Source organism: Malurus melanocephalus, unplaced genomic scaffold, assembly GCF_030028575.1.
Source record: "Malurus melanocephalus ecotype Western Australia unplaced genomic scaffold, MMel_1.1 scaffold_53, whole genome shotgun sequence".
NCBI lineage: Eukaryota > Metazoa > Chordata > Aves > Passeriformes > Maluridae > Malurus > Malurus melanocephalus.
This window is the reverse complement of record NW_026623285.1, coordinates 588,535-611,326: the sequence shown is the minus strand read 5'-3', so window position 1 is coordinate 611,326 and position 22,792 is coordinate 588,535. Positions and strand designations below refer to the sequence as shown.

Below are 22,792 nucleotides of genomic sequence, written 5' to 3'. Positions count from 1 at the left end.
AAAAGATGGGATAAATTTTTCTTCTCTTTGCTTATGTAAACTCTGGCAATTTCTTTACTTGCCCACCAGCTGAAGAATAAAATAAAGACAAATCAGAAGGAAGAAGATTTGTCATGTTTCCAAGGTGGCCTTGGAAATTAATTAATGAAGACCAACCATTTCATTAATGAAGACCACACCTGTACAGCTGTGTAGTTGTATAGCTTCAGGGCTCCTCTTTCCAATTGTACAACAGCAAAGGTTTCATGTGCAGGTGAACTGCAGGAGAGTGGAAGGGAAGGTTTGCAGTTTTTGGTGGGCTCCTCAAGTTTGGTAATGAGGATGTGAGACAATCCCCAATCCTGCCATGTGCAGTGGTGAATGAGATATGGCTTTGGCCTCTAGTGACTGTTGCTGATTTGCTGATTTATATGCCTTGTACTCACATTTGCTCCAGAGAAAAGGTCATATGATTGTTTTAATTCATAAGGCGGTTTCTTGTAGCACCAGAAGAAAAAATGAAAATTACGTTGTTCCTTTAGGTTGGAAGTGGCTTCCTATTAAGCAGAAAAATATTATGATTATTGAAGTAGTTAATTTTCAAGGAGAAATAAAGATCATTTTAAAGACWGAGTAAAATGTTACCAGTATAATTTTTTGACCTACCTGTGTAAAGTTAAGTGGCTTCTTCAGTTTCAGTCTGTGGGCTTCTGTTACATTAATGTGTGTTTTACTCTTGTTTTATCCTGGTGTGCTTGCTCAAGAATGTAGTCTGTCATAAATTTTTTTTGTTGCAGTTCTTATCAAGGCCTATATGAGCGATGAAAAATGGTCAAACTCAAWGAAGGATGATTATCAATAGTGCTGAATAAACAGTGTATTTGTGAAAATTTAATGTTTGCAATATTTGTTTAATAAGTTTTTTTAAACTTATCAAACTTTATGCATCTCAGACACAAAATGCCTATTSTGGAGACATGTGTTCTTTAGTTACCAAATAATAGCAAGAGGTTTTCAGAATAGAAGTACATTCTCTTCCATGACTTTTCAAGAACATGAACATTCTGGGAGAAAACTAGGAAAGATGTTACCTGACATGGAGTAAAACATGCTGTCTGGTAATTTGCAGACACAATAGTGAGCATCAGAGTAATGATGAAGACAAATGCATTATAAAAGATAATGATAAAATAAAATGATGAAAAAACTTTTAAGAAACCTCCAATGTAGCAGCATGTTTTACTCTTTCACTGCTCTTCCTTTCTGTTCAGGTGACTTCTGTACCTCCAGATCTCCTGGAGGAGACCTGGCTTCTGCTGCTGTATTTTTGGAGGATGGCAAGTTTTTAAAGAAAAGTTTTTGACCTAAAATTCAGCTTTGAAATGATTATGAAACTTGATTTCATATGACTATGTCTTACTTTGAAAAGTAGCAAAAATTATCCTTATTTCTSCCCCCCTCTCCCTTAAGTTTTGCCCACGTATGCTTATCCCCTGGAGTCTTTTACTTCCAGTACTTAAATTTCTGAACAATTTGACAATCATCCACAGGTGTATTTGAATGTACTGCAAGCAGTACTTTATTTTAAACAGTAGGAATTATGCTTTCAGGAAAATCAAAGAAACTCAAGTTATTATTCTACTTTAGCAGTCTAATAATAAAGGATTAATCAAAATGTTGACACTAGAAAATTGTCTTTCTGTAGCACAGCACTTGTTTGGAACTTATAACAAGCTGTCAAATGCTACAAAAAGAAATTTTTTTAATTCTTGGGGGCTTTTACATCAGCTAAAAGGTAGAAACTGTCAGCTACATTAATGATGCAGAGGCAGCAGTACTCACTGTGGTGATAGTGGAAAAACTTGAGTGTGTTTCTGGTTGAGGGACACCAACAGAATTTGGTGTTGGTGATGAGGACAAGGAGGACTGGAGAATGGCCCTGTCCCCTTGTATGTGATTTTTTTAAATACCAACTTTTATTGGGCAACAACTCTTTGCTTCTAAAGATTTAAATTGTTAATGTAATTTTTAACACATTGTGATGAGTCATGTGCCACTCCCTGCCTGCTTTTATTTTTGTTACCACTGGACAAAATGATAGTAACAAGTGGTTAGCAAAGTAAAATATACCCGAAGAAAAGCTGGTTTATAGTTTTACCCTTAATTGAACGTTCAGCATCTGGCCAGCAGCTTTTGAGGGAAAACCTTTCCTTCAAGAGGAATGGAAAAAGCATTCATTGTTTAGCTCAAGCTTTGGGACTCRAAAGGAAATTGGATTTTCCACTGTATGGAGTGAGACAGGCCRCAAAATTAAGAACTTAAAAGTTCAGTGGGTTTTGATTTGTCATGAGGGTAGTATAAAATAAAAATTTTCTGTCTGGCTGGCTTTTCTATCTGGTGAAATTATAGTTTGTACTTCACCTTTAACATTTTCACACATGGTTTATGTTTTGAGCTTGAATTCTCTGGGGACTTTGTTTGTTGGGTTGGCTTTTTACCCCTCTCTTTTGTTGTTTTGTGGTTTTTTTCCAGTGCCATATAGCTATTGAGGAAATCTAAAAGAAACCMCTAATTAAGAGGTGGTGATAGCTAATTAACAGCTGTTAAGGGCATCATTCAGCATCTGCAACTAGCTTCCCCTGCAAGCGTGAAATTTCAATCTACACTGTATTTGCAAAGCCCTTGGTGAAAAAATGCTGGTAATCAGTGCAGGGACTGCCAGGATGGATTTTGTGGTGGGCTGACCCTGGCTGGACACCRGGAGCCCACCTAAGCCACTCTGTCACTCTCAGCTGGGTGGGGCAGAGAAAATACCATGGAAAGCTCATGGGTCAAGACCAGGACACAGAGAGATCACTCAGCAATTGTTGTCATGGGCAAAACAAACTTGAATGGGCAAAACAAACTTGAATGGGCAAAATTAATTTATTACCAGTCAAATATTGGCCAATAAGAAATAAACCCAAATCTTAAAACATCTTCCCTCCACCCCTCCCTTCTTCCTGGGTGTAGCCTCCAAACCTACTTCCTTCCTTCCAGTGGAACAGGGGTTGAGGAATGAAGGCTGTAGGCACATCATCACATATTGTCTCTGCTGCTCTTTCTTCCTCAGAGGAAGGATTCCTCACTCTTGCCCTGCTCCTGGGAGGGTCCCTCTCATGGGAGAGACTCCTCCAAGAATTCCTCCAACGTGAGCCCTTTGCATGGGCTATAGTTTTTCATTAACAGCTCCAGTGTGCATCCCCTGTGTGGTCACAGGATTTGAGAAATACTTCTGAAGTGGGATTTTGGCTTTAAGCTGGARGCCCTTTCAATAGTATCTTGTAAGAAATAAGGACCCACTAATGCCATCTTTTGCCTGGGTGTCTGGCTCCGTGTGAGATGCTGCAGCTGTGCCGTAGAGCCTCTTCACTGGAGAGTTGGACTCAATGATCCTTGTGGGCCCCTTCCAACYCAGAATATTCTGTGATTCAGTTGTCACCTGTAGAAAGATAAATTCATGTTTGTTTCAGTTACACAGCCATGCATCACATTTTGTTTAACTTATAGCCCGGAAATCTGACTATAACACACTCGATATGATGTTTGCATTTAAAACRCAAAGACACTGTCACAGAAAAAATAAATGTGCACATTAAGACTTGATTAAAAAGGGATCAGTAATACTTGAACAATGCTAGTATCACTGCAGAGGCAAATATAGAAACATGTGTATCAATATGCCTTTAGTTTGCATAGGTATTGGAAATGAAATGGTTTTATGACTGGCAAGAATTATGGTGTTTGTTGTGGAAAGTGCAGAAGTTCTTAGCCTGCTGAAGGTGTATTCTGTAGGGAGGAAGGCTGATCTGAGTTCAGGGCCCAGCCGTGCAGGTGATGAGTGAAATGTCCAGAGCTGGGTCTCTGCAGTGAGTCACAGCTCAGGGGCTCCTGCCTTGGTTTCCAAGTGTGCTGCCGTGAGTCTGGTGTAATCTGATAGGCAGTGACCTTTAACTGCCTTTTGGCCTCGTGGCATCAAGCTGCTACYRTCACAAATGACAATTAGTAAAATTRSTCTCATYAGACTGCAGTGAACRAGGGGTAACATGATAGAAAGTGCAGGGTAAGGAAGATGTATTTTCTTTTATAAAGAATATTTCACTATCACAAAAGTACTCATATGWCTGCATGTATTTCTATTTCAGAGTACTCTGAAATTATTATGAAAATCACCATTGCTGCTACTTATCATTTAAGTTAGCAGTAGCAAAGAAGTTATGCTTCAGTGTGTTACAAGGAAGATCAAATGGAGGACTGTTGAATGGTTTTGGATAAATTGTGGCAACTCAGCTTGGACTGTTTGCTTTCACCTGATTTATTTAATTYGATACCTGTGAAATACCCTGTTTCTGTCCATGAGGGCATGAAGGCTCATTAAGTGGATGTTGTTGAAATAATGTCTCTCTTCTTGCTCAGCTGAAGAAAAGTCAGGCCTGCAGCATCCCTGAAAGTGGTTCTGAATCTAAAAAAGCAATGGTTCTTTATGTACAAAATGTTAATTGTCACTCTGCTCTGTTCAGACATAACTAATGTGTGACTTAATTTAGATGCATTAGCTGAGAAACATTATATTCACATGGGAAGTAATGCATTTTGTCACATGCATTTACTTTCTCGTGCTTAATGCATCACATCTAACTTGACAATTCCTGCACTTGTTGGTGAGTTTAAGCTTCTTAGATTTACTGTGTAAGGTGGTTAAGCTGCTGGTTTTAACTTCCAAATGCCTCATGCTTTTTCCATGTCCTCACCTAGCTCCAGGAAAGTATCCCAGGTGTGGGGAATGAGGCAGGGAGGAAGACAGAGAGAAATTGAGCTGTTCAGACTGGAAAAGGGAGCTGTGAACTCTGAGYGATTTGTGAAGTCCCCAGGCAGAATTAATACAAAGTCGGATTCCTCTGCGCAAGGCAGCAGCRTTTATTGGAAGCTTTAATTATTTTAAAGCACTGTAAGCTGGATTTGTATGGACAAYCTGCAAGAACAAATGACAGACTTTTCAAAATTATTTACTGAATGCCATAGGGAGTAGAAGCAAAATTATATTCCAATTGTGGGGGTAGTACTGAAATTCTGAATAGATTGGCAGTTGGTAATAGGTCAAAAATTGTATTTTGGGGAATGCTATCGTATATATGCAAGCAAAATGTGAGGTGTGAAAGCTTTTACTTCAGTTTTGGGTCTAAATTAACTTCACTTTAGGATGGCTGTTTTGGGCAGCAGAAAGATACTGTCAGCTTTCCCTGGATGCTGCTCAGACATGTGACTACCATTTGTTCCATTTTCAGAATCCTTGTTCAAAAACCTAATGTGCCAAAAGGAGAAAAACGTAAGGAGAGAGATCAGACTTTTTTCCTCCAAGTAATTCAATAACTTTTTTGTACTTAACACCATTATATATTATTTACATCTTTGTGTGTTCACTTCATAAATGAACTGGCACATGGCTCTAACAGCATCTTAATTCAATTGGCTAAAACGACCAGGTGGAATGCAGCACCAGGTCCCYAAGAAATGTTTTATGTTGTACTATATTTTCTTTCATCTTTTAAAAGTGAGCTACCCATTCAGCATGACATGCAATTTACTCCTGAAATCATCTCTCTTGTGATGCAAATGACACTAGTGTGGCAGGAGATCCTGTTTGTTTTGTCACCGTGTTTTATAGTTTAGTACTGACTTGAAGCAGTGATCCACCCTCACTGTATAACTGGTATTGTAAAATCACTCTAGAGAACCATTTTTTGACRTCTCACTCTGGGAACCATATGGGAATAGTTTCAACAACACCTGCTTTATTAATCTCACGGTTAGAGTGAGTGTCCTACTCTGGAAGATGATTATAATGAGTGATATCACGGGGCTGGTGAGCAGTCAGGTGAGTCAGCATGTTTGGAAAGAGTCTGAAATAGGAGCTGGGGCACTGCCAGCTCCCACTGCCACCTTGTTTGTTTGCTGCTAGAACAGACAGTGGACTGATTTTCTTGTTTTTTGAGTGCAGAAGAGAAGGCTGTAAAACTGCAAATGCTGATAATGGAACTTCTCCAGACGTCATCCTTCCAACTACCATTGGTCATTCCAAGGTTTATTTTTAATCTGCTGTTCCATATAAATCCTTGTTATTCTGGTGTAACAACACTAAAGATTTTTGGGATTTTTGACATATTTTATGATGTGATCTCAAAAACAATCTAACATAATCCTAGGAGAAGTATTTGGGTGCATTTTTATATGCAAATCTTAATTTCTTTTTTCTTCAATTACCATTCACAGTAAWTTTTTTTCACATTTCTCCTCCAGCTCCTAATTTTCTACACACATTTAACTTTTCCAGCCTTTTCACAATTAAATGCATAGAACAAAATAATGAAATTCAGTTCAATGGTTCTGTTTTAACTGCCCATATTGCACAGGTGTATTTTTTTCGTAGAAGACAGTGTGAGTTATGACAATGCTTTAATGTCTGCAAATATCATGTTTTCCAGTCAAGACTGGATGAAGAATTTATGCATAGAGGTCCAATATTGAACAGTCTTTGAAAAGGCAATTTTATGTCAAAAGTGCATTTTTATGTCCTGAACTTTGTAAAGGTGTTTTCCTCCTTTATGGAAYGCATTCTGTATTCTATAATGTTAAAAATATGTTCTTCAGTAAGTTTCTCAAACCTGTCATGCTGAAAGAATCACTTGGTGGGAAAATTGTAAGACACATTCAATGAAAGATTAATATTAGTAAAAGTTAAGAAAGAAAATATGTAGGTCAGCATGGATGAAGTAGGCGTGAGTGCCATCTGTTAAGAAMATAGCTTTCAGTATTATGTTTCCTGCAACTTCATGGGTTGTTTAGTCATTTTAGACATTTTTATTTAAAAACCTCAAACCTTTTAGTCTCTTCCTTTAAGAAATTGCTTTGTTCTATTTTCCTTTTCAGAAATTCATGAAGAGAGTTATATGAAATAAGACTTAAATATTGTCAGAATTCACTTTATTCACTATCCATAATTAACCACAGGTTTGATTTTTTTTTTTTTTTTTGTATTATAAGTCATGATGGTCTAGCAAAGGCAGTGCCATATGCCAGCAGTTTAAAAACCAACACAAAACTGATGGGGGATTGAAAGGGGCAAAGAAGGCAAAGACCAAGAATGATGGAACTCTTTTAATATTCAGCTGTTTAAGGGGAATCTGCATYGCTTGTGAAAACTTCTGTTTATTGTTGGTTTTATAGCCTATAGTTAAAATCCAGCTTGTTAGCTGCTGTTCAAGTATAACCAACCTCAAAAGTGCTTTGAAGCAACCAAGACATTGGACTGCACACTCTATAAAGCTCTATAAATGGTGTTCACTGCACTGGAGCTGAACTAAAAAATTATATGCTCCTTAGAAGTAAAAATATGGAGAGTTTGGTTGTCCCACCTTTTCAGGGAGCTCAAATCAAGTTCTTTGTAAATTATTYATTCTCTCACATTGCTGAGGCATCCTAATTAAAACCTTCCATCTTTTAAACCTCTTAAAATACTTGAGAGYGCAGTTAAAGCTTTTTTTAATCATGGAGCATTTCATTTGTTTTTAATTAAATTCAAATGGAGAGCTGCTAGCTTGCACTAACCTGAATCTAAATGTAAAATTAGGGACAGAGTATCTTGTTCACAACTGTGTGGATCAATTGAAARTAACACTGCTTCACTTTCCTGACCACAAGTTGGTGATAACCACCCCTACATTTTGGCCAAAGCAAAGTAAATGAACTACTCCCTGTGACCAATGATGCTCCACTGAAGTGGATCAGGGAGGATTCMTGTGGCTTGTTTCTTTTTATTATTTATTTTTTGGCAGGAGAACTACTGATCTCCAGGAAAGGAATGTGACAAATTGCTTGGGAGCAAGAATTTCATTAGTTGCTTCAGCTGTATTGAATTTGAGCTCTAACCTGTCARTGGAGGCTCTGAGCTGCTGCTGAGACCCCTAAAAGTTCTCAGCACCTTTGTATTAACTCTGAGCTCTATTGCTGGAAGCAGGCCATGTTTTTACATTGGGATATCATATTRTAGTAGACTTGTATAAACAAACTTTACTGCATCAAAACTCTGTAGGTCTTCCTTGTTCTGGGCTGTCTGTAATAGGTTTATATTATTCACAGCTTTATTTTTTTTGGCCAATCTCTGAACTTGCTCTTAGATTTTGTAGCCCTTGTAGCTAGGCTGAGGCAGGGCAAGGTCTGACATGAAATCAATCACTCTGAGATGGATCTTCTGTTCTCCCCAAACATAGGTGCTACTTCTACAGCTTTTCTTCCCTTTTCAAGTGCAAAAGTTCCCTTACCAGCTCTGTCCAAGTTGAGCTTCTGTGGTWACCCTAGCTGGATTTGTCTTCCCCTCCAGCATTTCAGAACTTGAGGACATAATGGTGGGATTATATCATTTGAGGTGGGGAGGGGATTCCTTTTATGGTTCTTTCCCATTCAAGAGCTGCCCTGTTAACCAGTCACAGGCCCTCACTTCTAGCCTGCATCTTTGTTTTGTCTGATCCAACTATTGATTGATACTTTCCCATTCCATATTAATTAGGCAAAACATTGCATGTAGTCTTTCAGATTTATAATCTGGATTCCCACATCTTGCATCTCTCTGCTTCTAGCTCTCTTTCAGTTCATCTTTATCCTATGCCGTGAGGATAATGTTGCAGAAAACTCGATCCATGGAACCGCTTTCCTGGTTCCCATTGTCAAGGTGTTCATTACAATCATAAATATGAATGGATTTGAGACCGGTTGTGATGCAGAATCTTCCAAGAGTGTCGTTCACGGCATCTGTGACTCATGGTTCCTGTCACCTGCATATATGTGCATGGGTGATATGTGTTTCCAAGCAAAAGGACAGTTGCTGGCATCATCCTGTCTGTTCTGGAGGAGCTCCTGCTAAAGCCTTAACATTTTCAATTTTAACTCAAAACACATCTCTGCGAGAGATTAGGTATTAGGAAGAAATTCTTTACTGTGAGCGTGGTGAGGCACTGGCACAGKCTGCCTAGAAAARCTGCGTGTGTTCCAACCCTGGAAGTTTTCCAGGTCAGGTTGGATGAAGCTCTGAGCAACCCGATCTAGTGGAAGATGTCCCTGCCCSTGGCATATGGGTTGGAACTAGGTGATCTTTAAGGTCCCTTCCAGCCTGAGCCATTTGATGATTCTGCAGTTCTGTATATACTTTTCTCCTTTATGCTGGCTTTTTCCTTTTTTTAACTGAAAACATGCAATTAGCAAACTCCTGCCTTTTAGCATTAACAATAAAAATACTTAGCACTTGTAGCACTAATTGTCCTCAACATCCTTTACACGTAATTATTTACTCCAGCACATTTCTCAAGTGTTGATATTTGTTTGCACATTGTGTGTTCAGAAACACAGTTTTAAGAAATTAAGGTGGCGTTAGAAAGGGTTAACACTGATCTGCTAACAGCTACCTGCCCTTATGCAGAGCATCACACACCTCTGTGGTTGTTTCAAGCTCTCTTAATATGAAAGACCTTCTGTAAAGAAATAATCTCATAATATTTCAAAGAAAGCTGTAGTGCTACGTTTATAAATACTAATGTTGTAAAGTACATAGAAAAAGACATCCTGGAGCGGACTTAGAGACAGAAGCCTCTAAAAGATACTTTAAGTTGATCAAGAAGAAATATGACATTTTTATAACTAGTGGTCATTACACTTTATAAAATGCGTAAAGGAATTTCTGTTCATCCTAGGAAGAACTGAATCTTGTTACCACAGTTATTAAAGTTAATAAGACTTAGATTTTAAGGTAAGAAGCTTGCTTGCAAAGGAAAAATACTAAACACTCTCAAAAGCAAGCACTGTTTCCTTTGTACCTTTTTTTCTTTTAGCAATTAGTAATATGCACAAGACAAATAACAGTTCCAGTGTATCATGGAAAAACAGGTATCTGGGAGGGGGATAAAAATTGTTGGTTGGTTTGGTRAGTTTTTTGTTTTTGTTTTTTTTTTTTAATTYCTTTTTTTWGAAAGTAGATGATGCTAAAGTGTGAAAGGTAAAAGAGCACATCAAAGAGGACAAAGCAGGTTTGTTTGATCCTGCCACTCTTTCRTGAACATGTCTAGCTCTCCTGCATGAGATAAAGAATCTGTGTTGTGTTTGATGTTCTTCAGACTTTGGTGAGGATCATTTCTGGAACTCCAAAACTCTTCCAGTATTTCTGTTTGCATTCTACTTGTAACCAGAGGTGACTGTGTTTGGGTTTCTTCTCCATAGTTAAACCAATTGCATCAACAGGTTTAATAAAATGTATTGTTTTATGTTGACGTTGATAGATTTATGCATCTCACAGCATTATGCAGTTCATCAGGTCACAAAGAACTAGTCTGATTCAAAGTTACACCGATGCGTTAAATGATTTGACAGAAAAATGATGTCTTTTTCTGGATATGCAGGCAGTTCTGTCTTAAGATCTTGAATTACTACATGCTGGCAGACTGACAGTTATTTCCAGAACTAACATTGTGCCTATCTAAACTGAATCCAGGAAAACCGAAAGTGTGTATTTCAGTAACACTTTAGCAATAATGACTGCAGTTTTGAAAAGGAATAAGCCTCAGGGCACAGTGAAGTATCTTTGTTTTAGTGAACAAAGCAAASCTCTAAGTAGTAAGAGCAGAAAAATGAAAGACAACCAAACTCCTGCCAAATGTTTCCCACTCAGGGATATTATCACTAAGAGATGGGTCCTTACAGTCTGTTCTAAAAATCTTGGAAAGAGATACCATGTGCCTGTTATTTTCCTTACTGAAAATGATAATAAAATTGTCTCTCTCTCCCATTGCCTGATCATAATTTCTAAGGTTTTGTCTAGCTGAATAGCACTTGAGTGCAAACAGACCTGCTGCTGCTTTGTTATTTCAGCACAGGGAGGATTGTCTACCTCATTAGCACTGCTCTATGCGGCGCACCTTCTCCTGGCCTGGGATTTGATCCCAGCTCAGGAGCTCTTGTTTTCTGCTCTTCTGTCTTGGCAGGGAGGCTGTGGACCCCTCTGTTACTGGGTCACAAACTGTTTTTTGTGGTCCCCTAACTTTGGTCAAGTGTTCAGTCCAGCTAAGAGCTGCAAGGGGCAGTGGGGGTCCCTCCCAGCCCTGCTGGTGAGCCCTGAGCTGCCAGGCAAGCCCTGGGCAAACCTCTCTGAAAAGGGCAGGGRCAGAGGAAGAATATTAATTATTTAGGGCCTGACTGTGAGCTAGGTTAGTCCTGTTAGTTATGRTTCTCAACTGTGATTGAAAGTTGGGTGCAAAAGGTAGTGTAACTACTGACTGAATACTGTAAAAATACTGCCATTATTTCACGGATTTTYTGTATCCCTTGTCACCGAAACTTTTAACATATCTGCATGGTGGTTTAAGTACCCCATAAGTTGTATTTTTTTTAATGCAAGTACAATCTACCATAGATCTCCTGGGGGGATAGAAATAGTGTCAAGAGTATATATTAAAAATGAATCATGTCGTGTGCCGTATTGTAGTCAGTTTCTGTGGAGCATGCGAGGAAAGGTGGTATTTTTATATGTACTCAAATTTCAGGTTGCTGAATGACCTATTTCTATATTTGTATAAGATTTTTCTSATGTAAGGATTGAATTATCTGCCCCAAGGTTTAGTGAAACAGCAAATATTTGCTTTGCTTCAGGAGAGTCAAACCAGACCTGACATCGAAGCATGCTCTTTGATGTTTTTCTTGGGATGTATTCTGCTGGATGGTTTCTGGGGTTTTGTTCTGTGGTTTGTTTTCTGRTTCTGTTTTTTCACCTTCTGTGCTCTGGCACATACAGGATTTTCTTTCATCAAGTGATGAACATTATACGTGATAAGCAATCTGTTGTTAAATGCAGTATGTTTGTTTTTTGTCTATCTTTTCCCCTTTCCCTCTCCGTCTATGTCTCTCTTGATGAGACAGCTAGGAGAGTATTCTTTGAACTAAATTTTCCTCTTTTGGGTCACTGACATAGCATGATYTAATTGCCACAATATCCTCCTTAAGGAGGAGGTGGAACTGTTCCTTTGCATCAGAGACTACTTCAGAGTAGTATTTGTTTGTGGCTGATGAAAACATCTTCTCAAGAGAGGTTGTGATTTGGGTGAGCACCTATCTGATGGAAGRCAGTTGTGAAATGCTTCCTGTTACTGTCAGTCTCCCTGAGCTGTTTGAAYTCTTGCTTTCAAAGAAAGGTTTAATAACCTATTGGTAAGAGCTGTTTTAAACTGCTTTATGGTTGTTTCTGCAAGTTTTGTTTAGTAAAGAGAATAGCTAGTAAAAGAGCAGGATTTGTGTGCTTCGACCTTCCGTAGTGCGAATCTTATGGTAATTGAGGAACAGCAAATAACTGCCTTGAAGAAACATCTCCAATAGTTGCACATGGTGTCTGTAGCCTATAAATAATTCTTTCCTGTTTTGAGCCAGATGAAGCACTGGGATAGATTAAAGCTGGCAAATTGAGCTATAACAGAGGGAGACATGAAAGCAGTACTAGGAAAAGACTTTTGCTTTGTTTATCCAGGCAGATGTGAGTGAATGTAATTTAATAATAGCTGCAGAGCAAAGGTTCCAGCACAAAGTCTTTTTTAATTCTGTGAAAGTCACTCAATGTTGCTTGCAACTCTGGTTTGGATTGCTCAGTTCCATGCTTGCTGCATCCACCTGACTCTCATCAAGCTTCATGTTCTTTCTATTCTTCTATCCAAAAAACCTTAATTAACTACAGAATGAGATGTACACTTCCAGTTTTGCTTCTCAAAGTCCCTACAGTGTTCCTTCACTGCTGAATCAGCTTTGAAACAGCTGTTAAGGCTTTATTTTTCTTCCAGAACCATAGCAAAAATAATTGCATAATGTTGATTTTTTTTTTACTGCAGTTATACATATTTTTTTTTCTGAATTTCACTTKTCTTTTGTGAGATGTGAAAAATCTTTGATTTTGCTATGAGCTTATTCTTTTCAGAGTTGTGAGAGATGAAACAATTCTGCAAGGCTGCTTTGAACCTGTGCAATTTTTAAGGTTTAGGACAACCTGGGATGGTACTTWAAAAAAAAAAAAAGTATTCCTGTTTTACATATTATCATGTGTTTACATTTGTTTTAATTGATAATTTGATAAGGCTCTTAGTAGCAGATGATAAGTAGAGGTAAGTGCTGTTTATCATATTGTGGTATAGTAGCTCTAAGTAATATTTGATACTCACGTGTTCTTAATTCTTCAAAATGCACCTGCTGAGGTYATTTGCAGAGGTACTCTTGGCCTASTTTTGCAGCTGTTGTCTTTTTAGAAAAGAATTAGGCCAATGCTGAGCACTTGTGAAAATTACTGTCCTAAATTTATTTGAATTTGCCTCAGCYTCACACCTTTGAGTTGTCTTTTTGGAATGGACCAAAGTAAGTGGCACTATGTGCTCCAGAGAAATGTGGGAACAAATACAGCTCTGAGGCCATCCTGTGGCATGGAAAGGTGCAAATTGTAAGAAACTGGAAGCAACTGGATCATGATGATCTTAAAAATCATTTTTTTGTTTCAGTCTTTGCTTCCTTAGCATAACACTGCTTTTTATGGTTGCTTTGAAGTTGTAATTGCTCTTATACCTGGTGGCCTTAATTTCCACAGGTAATGTAAAATATCATTTGCCCTACAGAGGCCCTGTCGCGGCTGCTGAAATCCAGTCAAATTGGGATGCAGGATCAGTGTCTTCTCACCTTCCTGGAAGAATAAATGAGTTATTGCTGAAGGGCAGCCACRGTTTTCTGTTTTCCTTTCTAAAATTGAAGAGAATTTTGAAAAAGGAGCATGAAGTTGTTGCTGGAATATGCAGCAGTTTTTACAGAGGAGTTGGGGCCACAATCATTAGTCATATACACTTTTTCATGTTTAAATCTGGAAGTCTCAGGGTAATAAGTTGAATTATTGGGAAACACCAATAGAATAARGCACCTTGGAGAAAGGACACATTTTTCACTCCTGTGCTCTTCAGGGCTGGTAAGAAAAGCCCTCCTTTCAGTCCTTGTAGTAACTAATTTGAAGGAATAAAGAAAAATCCAAAAGCCCAACTTTCGAAGTAGAATGACAAAATATTTGAGGTGTGCTYGGCCAGATTTACCTCACCTGCCTCCTGCTCCTTGTTCAAGCACGCTCTGTTGGGTAGTGAGTCATCTTCAGCTCATTTGAATTCTGGAAACGTGCCCATCTCACTCTTTTTGATTCCAGAAGGACAAATGACATTGCCCTAGGAGATCTGAGGTGCTGTCCTAGGTGGTGTAAGTCTGTGTCTCYCTGACGTCAATGGTAGCAAGGAGAGCATTGCAGTAAAAGTGGATCCTTGTAGTAAAGATGAAGACCTAACATCAGCCCCTGAATAAGACTAGATAGGACTAACTCTAGTCTGGTGCTGTGGACTCAATGCTTTGTGCACTGGATTCAGTCCTGGAGAACATTTAATCCAAAAGGGATTCAGTTTCCATGTTCCAAGACAGTACTGCAGTGCAAATCAAATTATTATAGGAGACTTGAAGAAGAAGTACCCCTCTGGTCCATCCTAAAACATTAGTGTAGCCAAACCAGAGTTCATTTACACTCCACACCGGAAACATGATGATAGAAATATTCCCATGATTATATGGCTTCTCTCTGTGTAGAAGGCCAAGAAACCTCTAGGGATTTTTGAGTTATATTTTCAGTGCATTTTGCTGCAAATTAGAGCCTGTTTCTTGCTGTGAACTTTGCCAATCACTGCCAAAATGCCAGGTAGTCACCAGTGAAAGCTGATTCTGAGCGTGGAGCAGTGAAGAGAACAGGGGTTTATCTCAGCAAARTGTGTCCCAAAAGTAAAGCAGTTGCTGTGTGGGGTATCTGARCAATGAGTTTGCAGGAAGAGTGTTTCTGTTCCTGTTGAGAGTGTTTGACCTCTGCTTGTTAATACAGATATTACCATTAAACTGTTTTGCAAAATGGAGCTTGCAAGTAAGGAAGAAAGTTATTCTTTACATTTATCCATAGTTTAAAACCTGAGATGTTTCTAACTTTAAAAAAAAAAGTAAAATGAAATAAAACTAAATGTGTTAAAAGTGCTAGTTCTTAATGAAATGCCACACAACTTTGTTTTCCAGATAGAAAGTGACTATACCTTTTCCAAAATGCACTATTTCTAACCTCAGTCATAATTTCAGTCTAAAGTCCATATGTTGGGCCCAAATCACATAGACCTTGCTATCACATTGCTGTTCTRGGATTGTTTGGCCTTTATTGTGCTCGCTGTCTTTGTAGCTCTCTGGCGTTCCTGGAATATTTGCCAAGCTGACTCACCTTCACTCCTGGAGGAACCCCAGGAGAGAGAGTTCTTTTCTCACTTCATTGGTGGAGGTTGGGGCTCTATCACAGATTTGTTCTAGAGGTAACAGACTATTTCTAACTGGRTAGAGTAAATGCCATAAAGAGAGATTGTGTTTCAGGTGAAAAGAGGGCATGTTGATTGAAATGTTACAGCAAACTGTAGCGCCAGGAAGCACTGTAGATTGGAAAAGGTCTCTGTTCAGAAGTTGGATCCTTCAGGCTACAGCACTAGAGAAAGAGGTCTTTTGCTGCAGTGTTGTCTTCATCTTAAATATAGCACCTGGTTTTCTTTTGTGCTCTGGTTTGGTTTTTCTTGACTGTGGCTTTTGATGTGTTTGGTTTTGGTTTTCTTTTTAAGGGAAATSAATTCTTAAAATGCACAAAATATTTTACTAGGGATCTGAAATTACTGCTTCTCTCAGAATAAGATATAAACGTCTTCAAGATAAAAAAAATGAATAGCAAACTTCAATAATCAGTGATCCCATCTCAGGACTGTTGTGACAGTGCAAGCAAGAGAATTGTGAAGCAGTGCCTCCCTGTTTTGGCAATGAAATTTCTTTTCTGTCTGTGGAAACTTCCTTAACTACTTCAGTGGTTATTCTTGGACTTTTCCTAGTTGTGAATTCTTTGYCTGAGGCAATAAAATTTGAAGTGATACACAATTTATATGGTTTCTCTACCACCCCAAGTTTTGGAAAGCATSACCCTTTAGTAATGTCTTCTGTTTATTTTTATTTTTTTTTTAATATGAAGTTACCATGACAACTTTTACCCATGCTGGAAATCCGTTACTGGGAGTTGCTGGCGTGGCTTTTATTTACATGTGCTGCAAGGAGCACTGTTATTAAACAGACTGCTAATTATTCTTCCAGTCATTYACTGAGACAGCTGATGTGACAGTAGTTAGAGCTTTGTGATTCCAGGTAAAAGTGGTCATGCACAGCTTTATGCAGCTAAGTTTTCATGCTCATTACTTTTAGATATTACTCTTTTATGTAGAGGGCTTTTTAACTTATAATCTGAGACCATGCTTACTTGTTTAAATTATCAAGGAACTAAGAAAAAGAGAAATATTTTTGATTACACCATCATGTTTTGGACGTGTTTTATTAGATGTTTTCTTTTCACTTTGAGTCTGCTTGGGGCCATTTCATATAGATATTTATGATTTCCTTTGTGTGCCTTTATTTAATTTTTAATTCATTTAAATCYGTAAAAAGATACTTGATACCATACTTTGTCCTCTGAATAAATAGCAATGATTAAAGTGTTTTTAGCATCCAAAATTCATGTCATTGCTGTTTGAGACTTGCAAATTTATCTTAAAGTGATTATTGAATTTATTTCTGATAAAATACAGCAATGTGCTCAGCTTGTGTTACCAAAGGCTGTACTATGATTCATGCTACAGTATGGCAGCAAGAGAGAGCATCTGATAACTTGGCTTTTTGTTTTTCTTTTCCCTTTTAGGAGTTTTCACGGGATACAGATCATGCCACTAGACTGCGTTTGGGTAAAGGATGAGTTCAGTGTTTCTCTGAGGAGTCTTCCAGCACATTTTCCAAATTACCTTTTAATGGTGTTCTAAGTGAGCTTGTGTGAAACAAATAGTATTGGATCATGAGTGAAGAAAAAAACTTTGGWGCATCCCAGAAAATGCTGTCTCCTTCAAGAAGTACTAGCAGCTGCTCCTCCAAGCAGGGAAGTCGACAGGTACTTTTTCACCAAACTGAAAGCATTGCCAAGATTGGCTATTACTTTTTTCCTTGAATATCTGCAAATCTCTTAAACTGTGTTTTCCTGTTGCATGCTTGTTTTATTTCATCACTTCTTCACTTTCTTCACTTTTTTTTTTTTTTTTTCCATTTGGAAGCAGCATCTTGCTTTGAGTCAAGTGCAGTAAACACATGGTACTGAAAAGCAGGCTTGTGTAAAACTGGAGTGCTAACAGTGAATTTTGATTTCTATCTTATTGTATGTAGGGTGCCTTTATAGTGAAATAGAGCTGCTGTAACATCTTGGTCTCARTGGATTGATTCTGAAATCCAAATCTTTTCTGTTGGGCACTACATTTGTGTTAGAATATTGTGTAACTGCTCTGTTTATTTCAAGTTTCCAAGGACAGGTGTGCATGCATGTGTGAAAGATAATTCATTTTTCATAACCCTGATGCAGGGCTTCTTTGAATGCCCATGTGTGCTGGTCATTGCTGTAGGAAAATGAGTATTCGTGTAACACGATGCATCTGGGTGCCAAAGCTCAAGGTTGCTTTGTTTTCTGGAGAGATGACGCTAATCTTTAAACCTCTCAGTGGTTTTTCTTTCAAATGGCATGTCTACAAGTGTTTGCACATGCAAGGTGAGGCTGCTGAAGGCAGCTTTGTTTATGGGCAAGAAATGCGGACCTGCAGCCACACTGAGAGTTAAACWTAARTGTGCTCAATCYATGTTTGCAAAGTCATGAGCTAAGYGCTCAACAAACTTTTATCTGTGCAAGTGCTGGCTTAGTGGAACTCTTGAAGCTGCCTCTGGCAAAGATTTTAATTGGAATTGAGCATCCCAATCCCCCAAAAGCTTTGGAATCCTCAGCTGTGTTTTGAAACAGCACCTGCTCTTCTAGGACTTCTGGCCCTGTTCATGCAGTTGGCAAGGCAGACAATGTCTGAACAGTTTATTCTCCTTAAAGTGCTGTGCTTGTGAGAGATGCYGTTCATTTCCAGTATACTGAACAATTAAATCCTTGCTCTCAGGATCTCTCTTTTGTTTTTCTGCAACATTATCTTTTATATCCTCCATATGCGATTACCTTTAAAAAGTGTAATTTAAAAGATTTGGTGTTGTCTGTTCAACAGTTCGTGTCTATCAAGTATTATCATGTAGTGTTTAAATGATAAGATTTGCATGAGTATGACTAAATCCACTGATGTGTAACGCAGCCAAAATAATAATGCCATTTATTTGCCCTTTCCATCTGTATGTTAGTTTAAATGACAGCACTGTAGGTGTTCTATTAAGAAAACAGCAACAATCTAAAGTTTTATGAAACTGTTAAAAAAACCCAACTCAAAAAAGACATGTGCGATAACCTTCAGCAGCTTTTTGTTTGTTTCTTTGGATTTGTTTTGATGTTTGTTTCAAAATCCTGGTAGAATAGTGGAATGTAACACTGCTACTGGTACTTCTTTGTTTATAGCCTCCTGAAAGTTTAAATGATGCTGCCAKGTGCTGTGCAGGTTAGGGAGTGACACACTATGATTTTGGTATTCTTTCCATCATATTCTGTCTCCATGGAGGGCTTCTTTTTCCTCTTTGCATCTCTCATGCTCATGGATTGTGGGTTAGTGACAGATCTGCCTGACAGGTGCTTTTCTCTGTGCTGCTGCTCTGACCCAGCACTTCTTTCAACCTGATTAAGTAGAAAAAAATTCTGAAACTTTTAGGGGGAAGGAGAGTTGGAGCAGGGGGAAGTTTGTCCAAAAAACAGCAGGATCTGAATTTTGAGTCTCTCTTCATTTCGTAGACACAGACTCTATTGCTGGTGTATGCCAGCACCAAATAAGTGACCTCAGGTTTGGATGTGGAAGCACAGTAGTGCAAGGTTCTGTGTCTGCTGAAGTTTAGYTCCATTTTGAGGGTTCTACTTCTTCTTTTGCTACATTTGGTGCCCATATTCTGTAATACATTTGCAGTGCGAAGTGGTTGATGGTTAATCCTCTCCCATTAAATTCGCCTTCACTTTGAAGCCCCATGAAAAGTTGGAAATTTCCCAYGTTTTTGCTTTTCTCTGCCCTTCTCCTTCAGTTATGGAAAGGGSTCTCCCTTCCATAGAAACACAACTCAAATTCAGTTTTGTGAGGAAAGAAAACTGGTGTTGATCTTCCTCAAATTTAAATTAACCTGTGATCAAAGAAGGTACGTTGTAGTAGTTACTTTTAAATCTTATACATTAACTAACTTCTAGAATAGATCCACTAGGGAAAAGCTTTGTGACAGGAGGACCATTTAAAAAAACCTAATGTCCCATAAAAGAAAATTAAATCATTTCTGCCAATTTTATGAACCATAACAAATGCTTTAGTTGCAGCTGATGCCAACTCTTATCCTCCACAAAGTAGGTTTCTATTTTTGGCACTTTKAAATATTTGGTCCAGCTGACTGCATTTTGCACTGGAAGAAAGTCTGGCACTGTCATCTGTTTCCTTCAGGGAGCTGCAACTGCAAGCATCAGTCTGAGAGCCATTCAGAGTCATTACTTCATACTTACCCCTGAAATAATTTGCCTTAAGGAGTTATATGGTGCAGAGTGTTGCAGAAAATTAGAAGGTTTTTATTTTATCAGAGAAAATTACTACMTTTACCTAATGATGGACTTMTCTCTGAAGACCAAAGTTTATGAGKTTTTTCCTCAGCCATAGACCAAGCATGGGCCAAGGAGTGTGTACAGAAGGATTTTTCAGTGCTGATCTGAAATTAGCACCTTTGGACCTGAGAAAAGTAAAGGTTTTGTTCCTCCCTTAGCCTGGAGTGGAATTTCTTCCTGGGCAGCAAATGCAGTGTTGATCATTTTGTGCAGATTTTGGCCCATAATGATGCAAAATCTTTTGTAGTGTCATAATCTTAAAACACAACCAACCTGGACATCAGAGTCATGCTCAAATTGTTAATGCCATTCAGCTGGCACTTTTGGTGGTTTTTTTGGGAGGGCTGTCATTGTTGATTTTGTCACGTTAGTGCCATGTTTTGGGCTATCTCTTTCAGTTCTCTGTTGTGGGATAAGAATCAGCAAAAGGGAGTGCAATCTGAACGCTTTCAGGAAATCCTGTGGCTCCAATTTGCTCTCTGCTATTTCAGAGGCACGAGTAGAGATGATAATCGACCAGCCTGATTCACTTGCCTTCATTTTAGAGAGTAAGCAGTTTTCTTTCACTTCTGCAGCTGCTCCCAGGAATAGCCAGCTGACGCTTTTTCCTCATTCAGTGAGGTGTCAAATCTCTCGCTAAACAAAAAACCCGATCAAGATCTGTAACGTCTGGGTTGAGCAAATGGATCCAAAACCATTCACAGCAGCAATGTTTTTGAAAAATGTGAGAGYTTGTTCAAGTGGGAAAGGTTGGATTCTGTTGGAAGAATGTCTGTGGAAGAGACATTCTGTTAACGCATCATGGCACCTTGCATTGTAACACCCAAACTGTTAATTCTATGAGCTTTTAAGAGGATCCTTTTCTAATTCAACTCAGCTACCTTTATTGACAATTGTAGTATGAGGATCTCAGGGTAGAGAGACGAGTAAGARACTCACATTCTGCCTGAGATTTGGCAGTCTGCCGAGCCTGCTTGAGGGGAAACAGTGGTCCCACTTCAGTTTTTCTTCCCTTTTTCACACTTTTTATTTGAGAAGGCACATTCCAGGCCACCTTGCTGACCTAAAGAACAGTGATAAATGTGACTTGCCTGCAGGGATTTGAGAGATGCCTTGTGTCTGGACTGCAGGAGAGGTCCAGGCAAAATTGGATTTGTAATGCAGTGAAGATTATATTCTGTATTAAAAAGCTTGATCAAAACTGTTAACACTGTATATTTCAGAAATGTGTAATTAATTGGCTGAGCTGTTTCTCAGCTGTTTCCTTTCTCTTCACCTCACACACACAATACTATGGGTCTGTCTCATTTCAAGAGTCCCTTTCTTTCTAAGCTTATCCTTATAGAAAGATGAGGCTTCGTGGTGACACTTTGCAGCCTTTTTGAATACTTAAAGGAGCATATAAAAAGACAGAAAATGAATTTTTACATAGTGATAGATCAGGGGGAATGGTCTTAAACTGAAAGAAGGGAGATTTAGTTAGCTGTTAGGGGACTTCTTGTGTGTTTCACAGCTGTGAAAGTTGTKACACAACTGGATCAGGTTGTCTGAAAACTTGTGGATGTCCTGGAAGTGTTCAGTGCCAGGTTGGATAGGGCTCTGAGCCACCTGGTCTAGTGGAAGGTGTCCCTTCCCATGGCAGARGGGTTGAAACTGGATGATCTCTTGTAAGGTCCCTTCCACCCCAAGATATTCCATGATACTGTGAATCTTCCTTCGATTGCAATCAAATTTCTGCTGTCTATGGCAAACAGACCACTCTTTCAATGATCYACYGTGTTCATGCTTAACCAAACTCTGYRAAAYTTTGATCCCAAAGTTGGAGAMATTTCTTTTATTAGGTACAACACTAGACTATTGAAAGGGACCTACTGGTCACTAGTCCAAGTGACTACTACCAGATTAATTCTCAATGGAAAAGTTACATGCTTGGGTACTGCAGTTTAATTTTTTCAGCAAGACAAGGGAAATAGCTTGCTTGGTATTTGGCAAAACAGCTTCTAAGTTCTTCTGGCTAATTTCAAGAAGAAAGAAATTAAACTGTAAACACAACGTTTTTCTTAATCTCACAGCTGTTCCTRTTAGTTCTTAATTAGAATTATATAACAAAATGTGTTCTCTCATAAAAAATTTGGTTAGGACAGCTGCACTTTTGACTTGTGCTGAGGTACGACATCACTGGATGGTCTGTAGGGTGTTGATTGACAGGAGCTGCTCAGCACCACATTTCTACTGCTTGTAGCCTGTTTGGTGGTGAGTGTTGGGAGACTAAACTCAAAACAGGAAAGCAGAACAGCTTTCCAGTTTGTTCTGCTAAATGCAGCACAAGAAAAAAAAAATAGAAAAATAATAGAGAAATAATGGAGTACCACCAATAGCATGGTGGAATTAAGAGATGTCTTTTCAAAGACATTTTGCTGTAATGCCTTGCTATACAAATAATTTTCATATTATCTGTTCTAATTTTTTTCTGGATTTGTAGAGGTGAATTTTAAGGATTCTGAAGAGGGATAAATTAGGACAGCTAGCACACTTGCTGATTTTCTGTTTTATTTTGTTCCATTTTTCTTTTTMAGTTTTATTTTTTAGCTAGKGAAGTTCTTTTTGGGAGTACTTCCTTATGAATCTTAGAAGGAGTACCATGAGTACTCACTTACCTGGAATAGTTCTCTTTTCCCTAACCTGTTTAATACCAGTCCTTTTTTGCTTTTATACTCCATGGATACTCCATGGATTAAAGTATTCTTTGTCTTTTTCAAATATAAGGAGATGGTACAGGTACGTAAAATTTCCTGACAGTTATTTATAATTCTGCATCTTCCAAATCCTGGCAATAAATAATTTATGAGCTCTCTGATCAGAAATCTTGAAACACATTTTACACTGTCATTTTAGTTGTTCCATAAATAAAAATTGTAAAATGACTATGAGATGTAGTCTCACCTCTGTTAAGTTGCTGCAGGGGCTTTCATTTAAGAGTTCCTGGTGGTTAAAAAGASATATTCTCTTTTAATTAGAGTTGTAGCTGGTGAAGGAACT

At 38.4% G+C, this 22,792-nt stretch overlaps 1 protein-coding gene across 7 annotated transcripts in view; it reads left to right on the top strand.

Moving 5' to 3' along the window:
- Positions 1 to 22,792, top strand: part of OSBPL3 (oxysterol binding protein like 3) — an 84,804-nt gene that overhangs the window by 22,941 nt on the left and 39,071 nt on the right. For all 7 annotated transcript variants that reach the window (XM_057365471.1, XM_057365468.1, XM_057365470.1 and 4 more), the window contains exon 3: positions 16,865 to 17,107. In XM_057365471.1, the coding sequence (XP_057221454.1) occupies positions 17,015 to 17,107 (93 nt within the window). In that variant the 5' untranslated portion in view covers positions 16,865 to 17,014. The remainder of the gene's footprint in view (positions 1 to 16,864; positions 17,108 to 22,792) is intronic.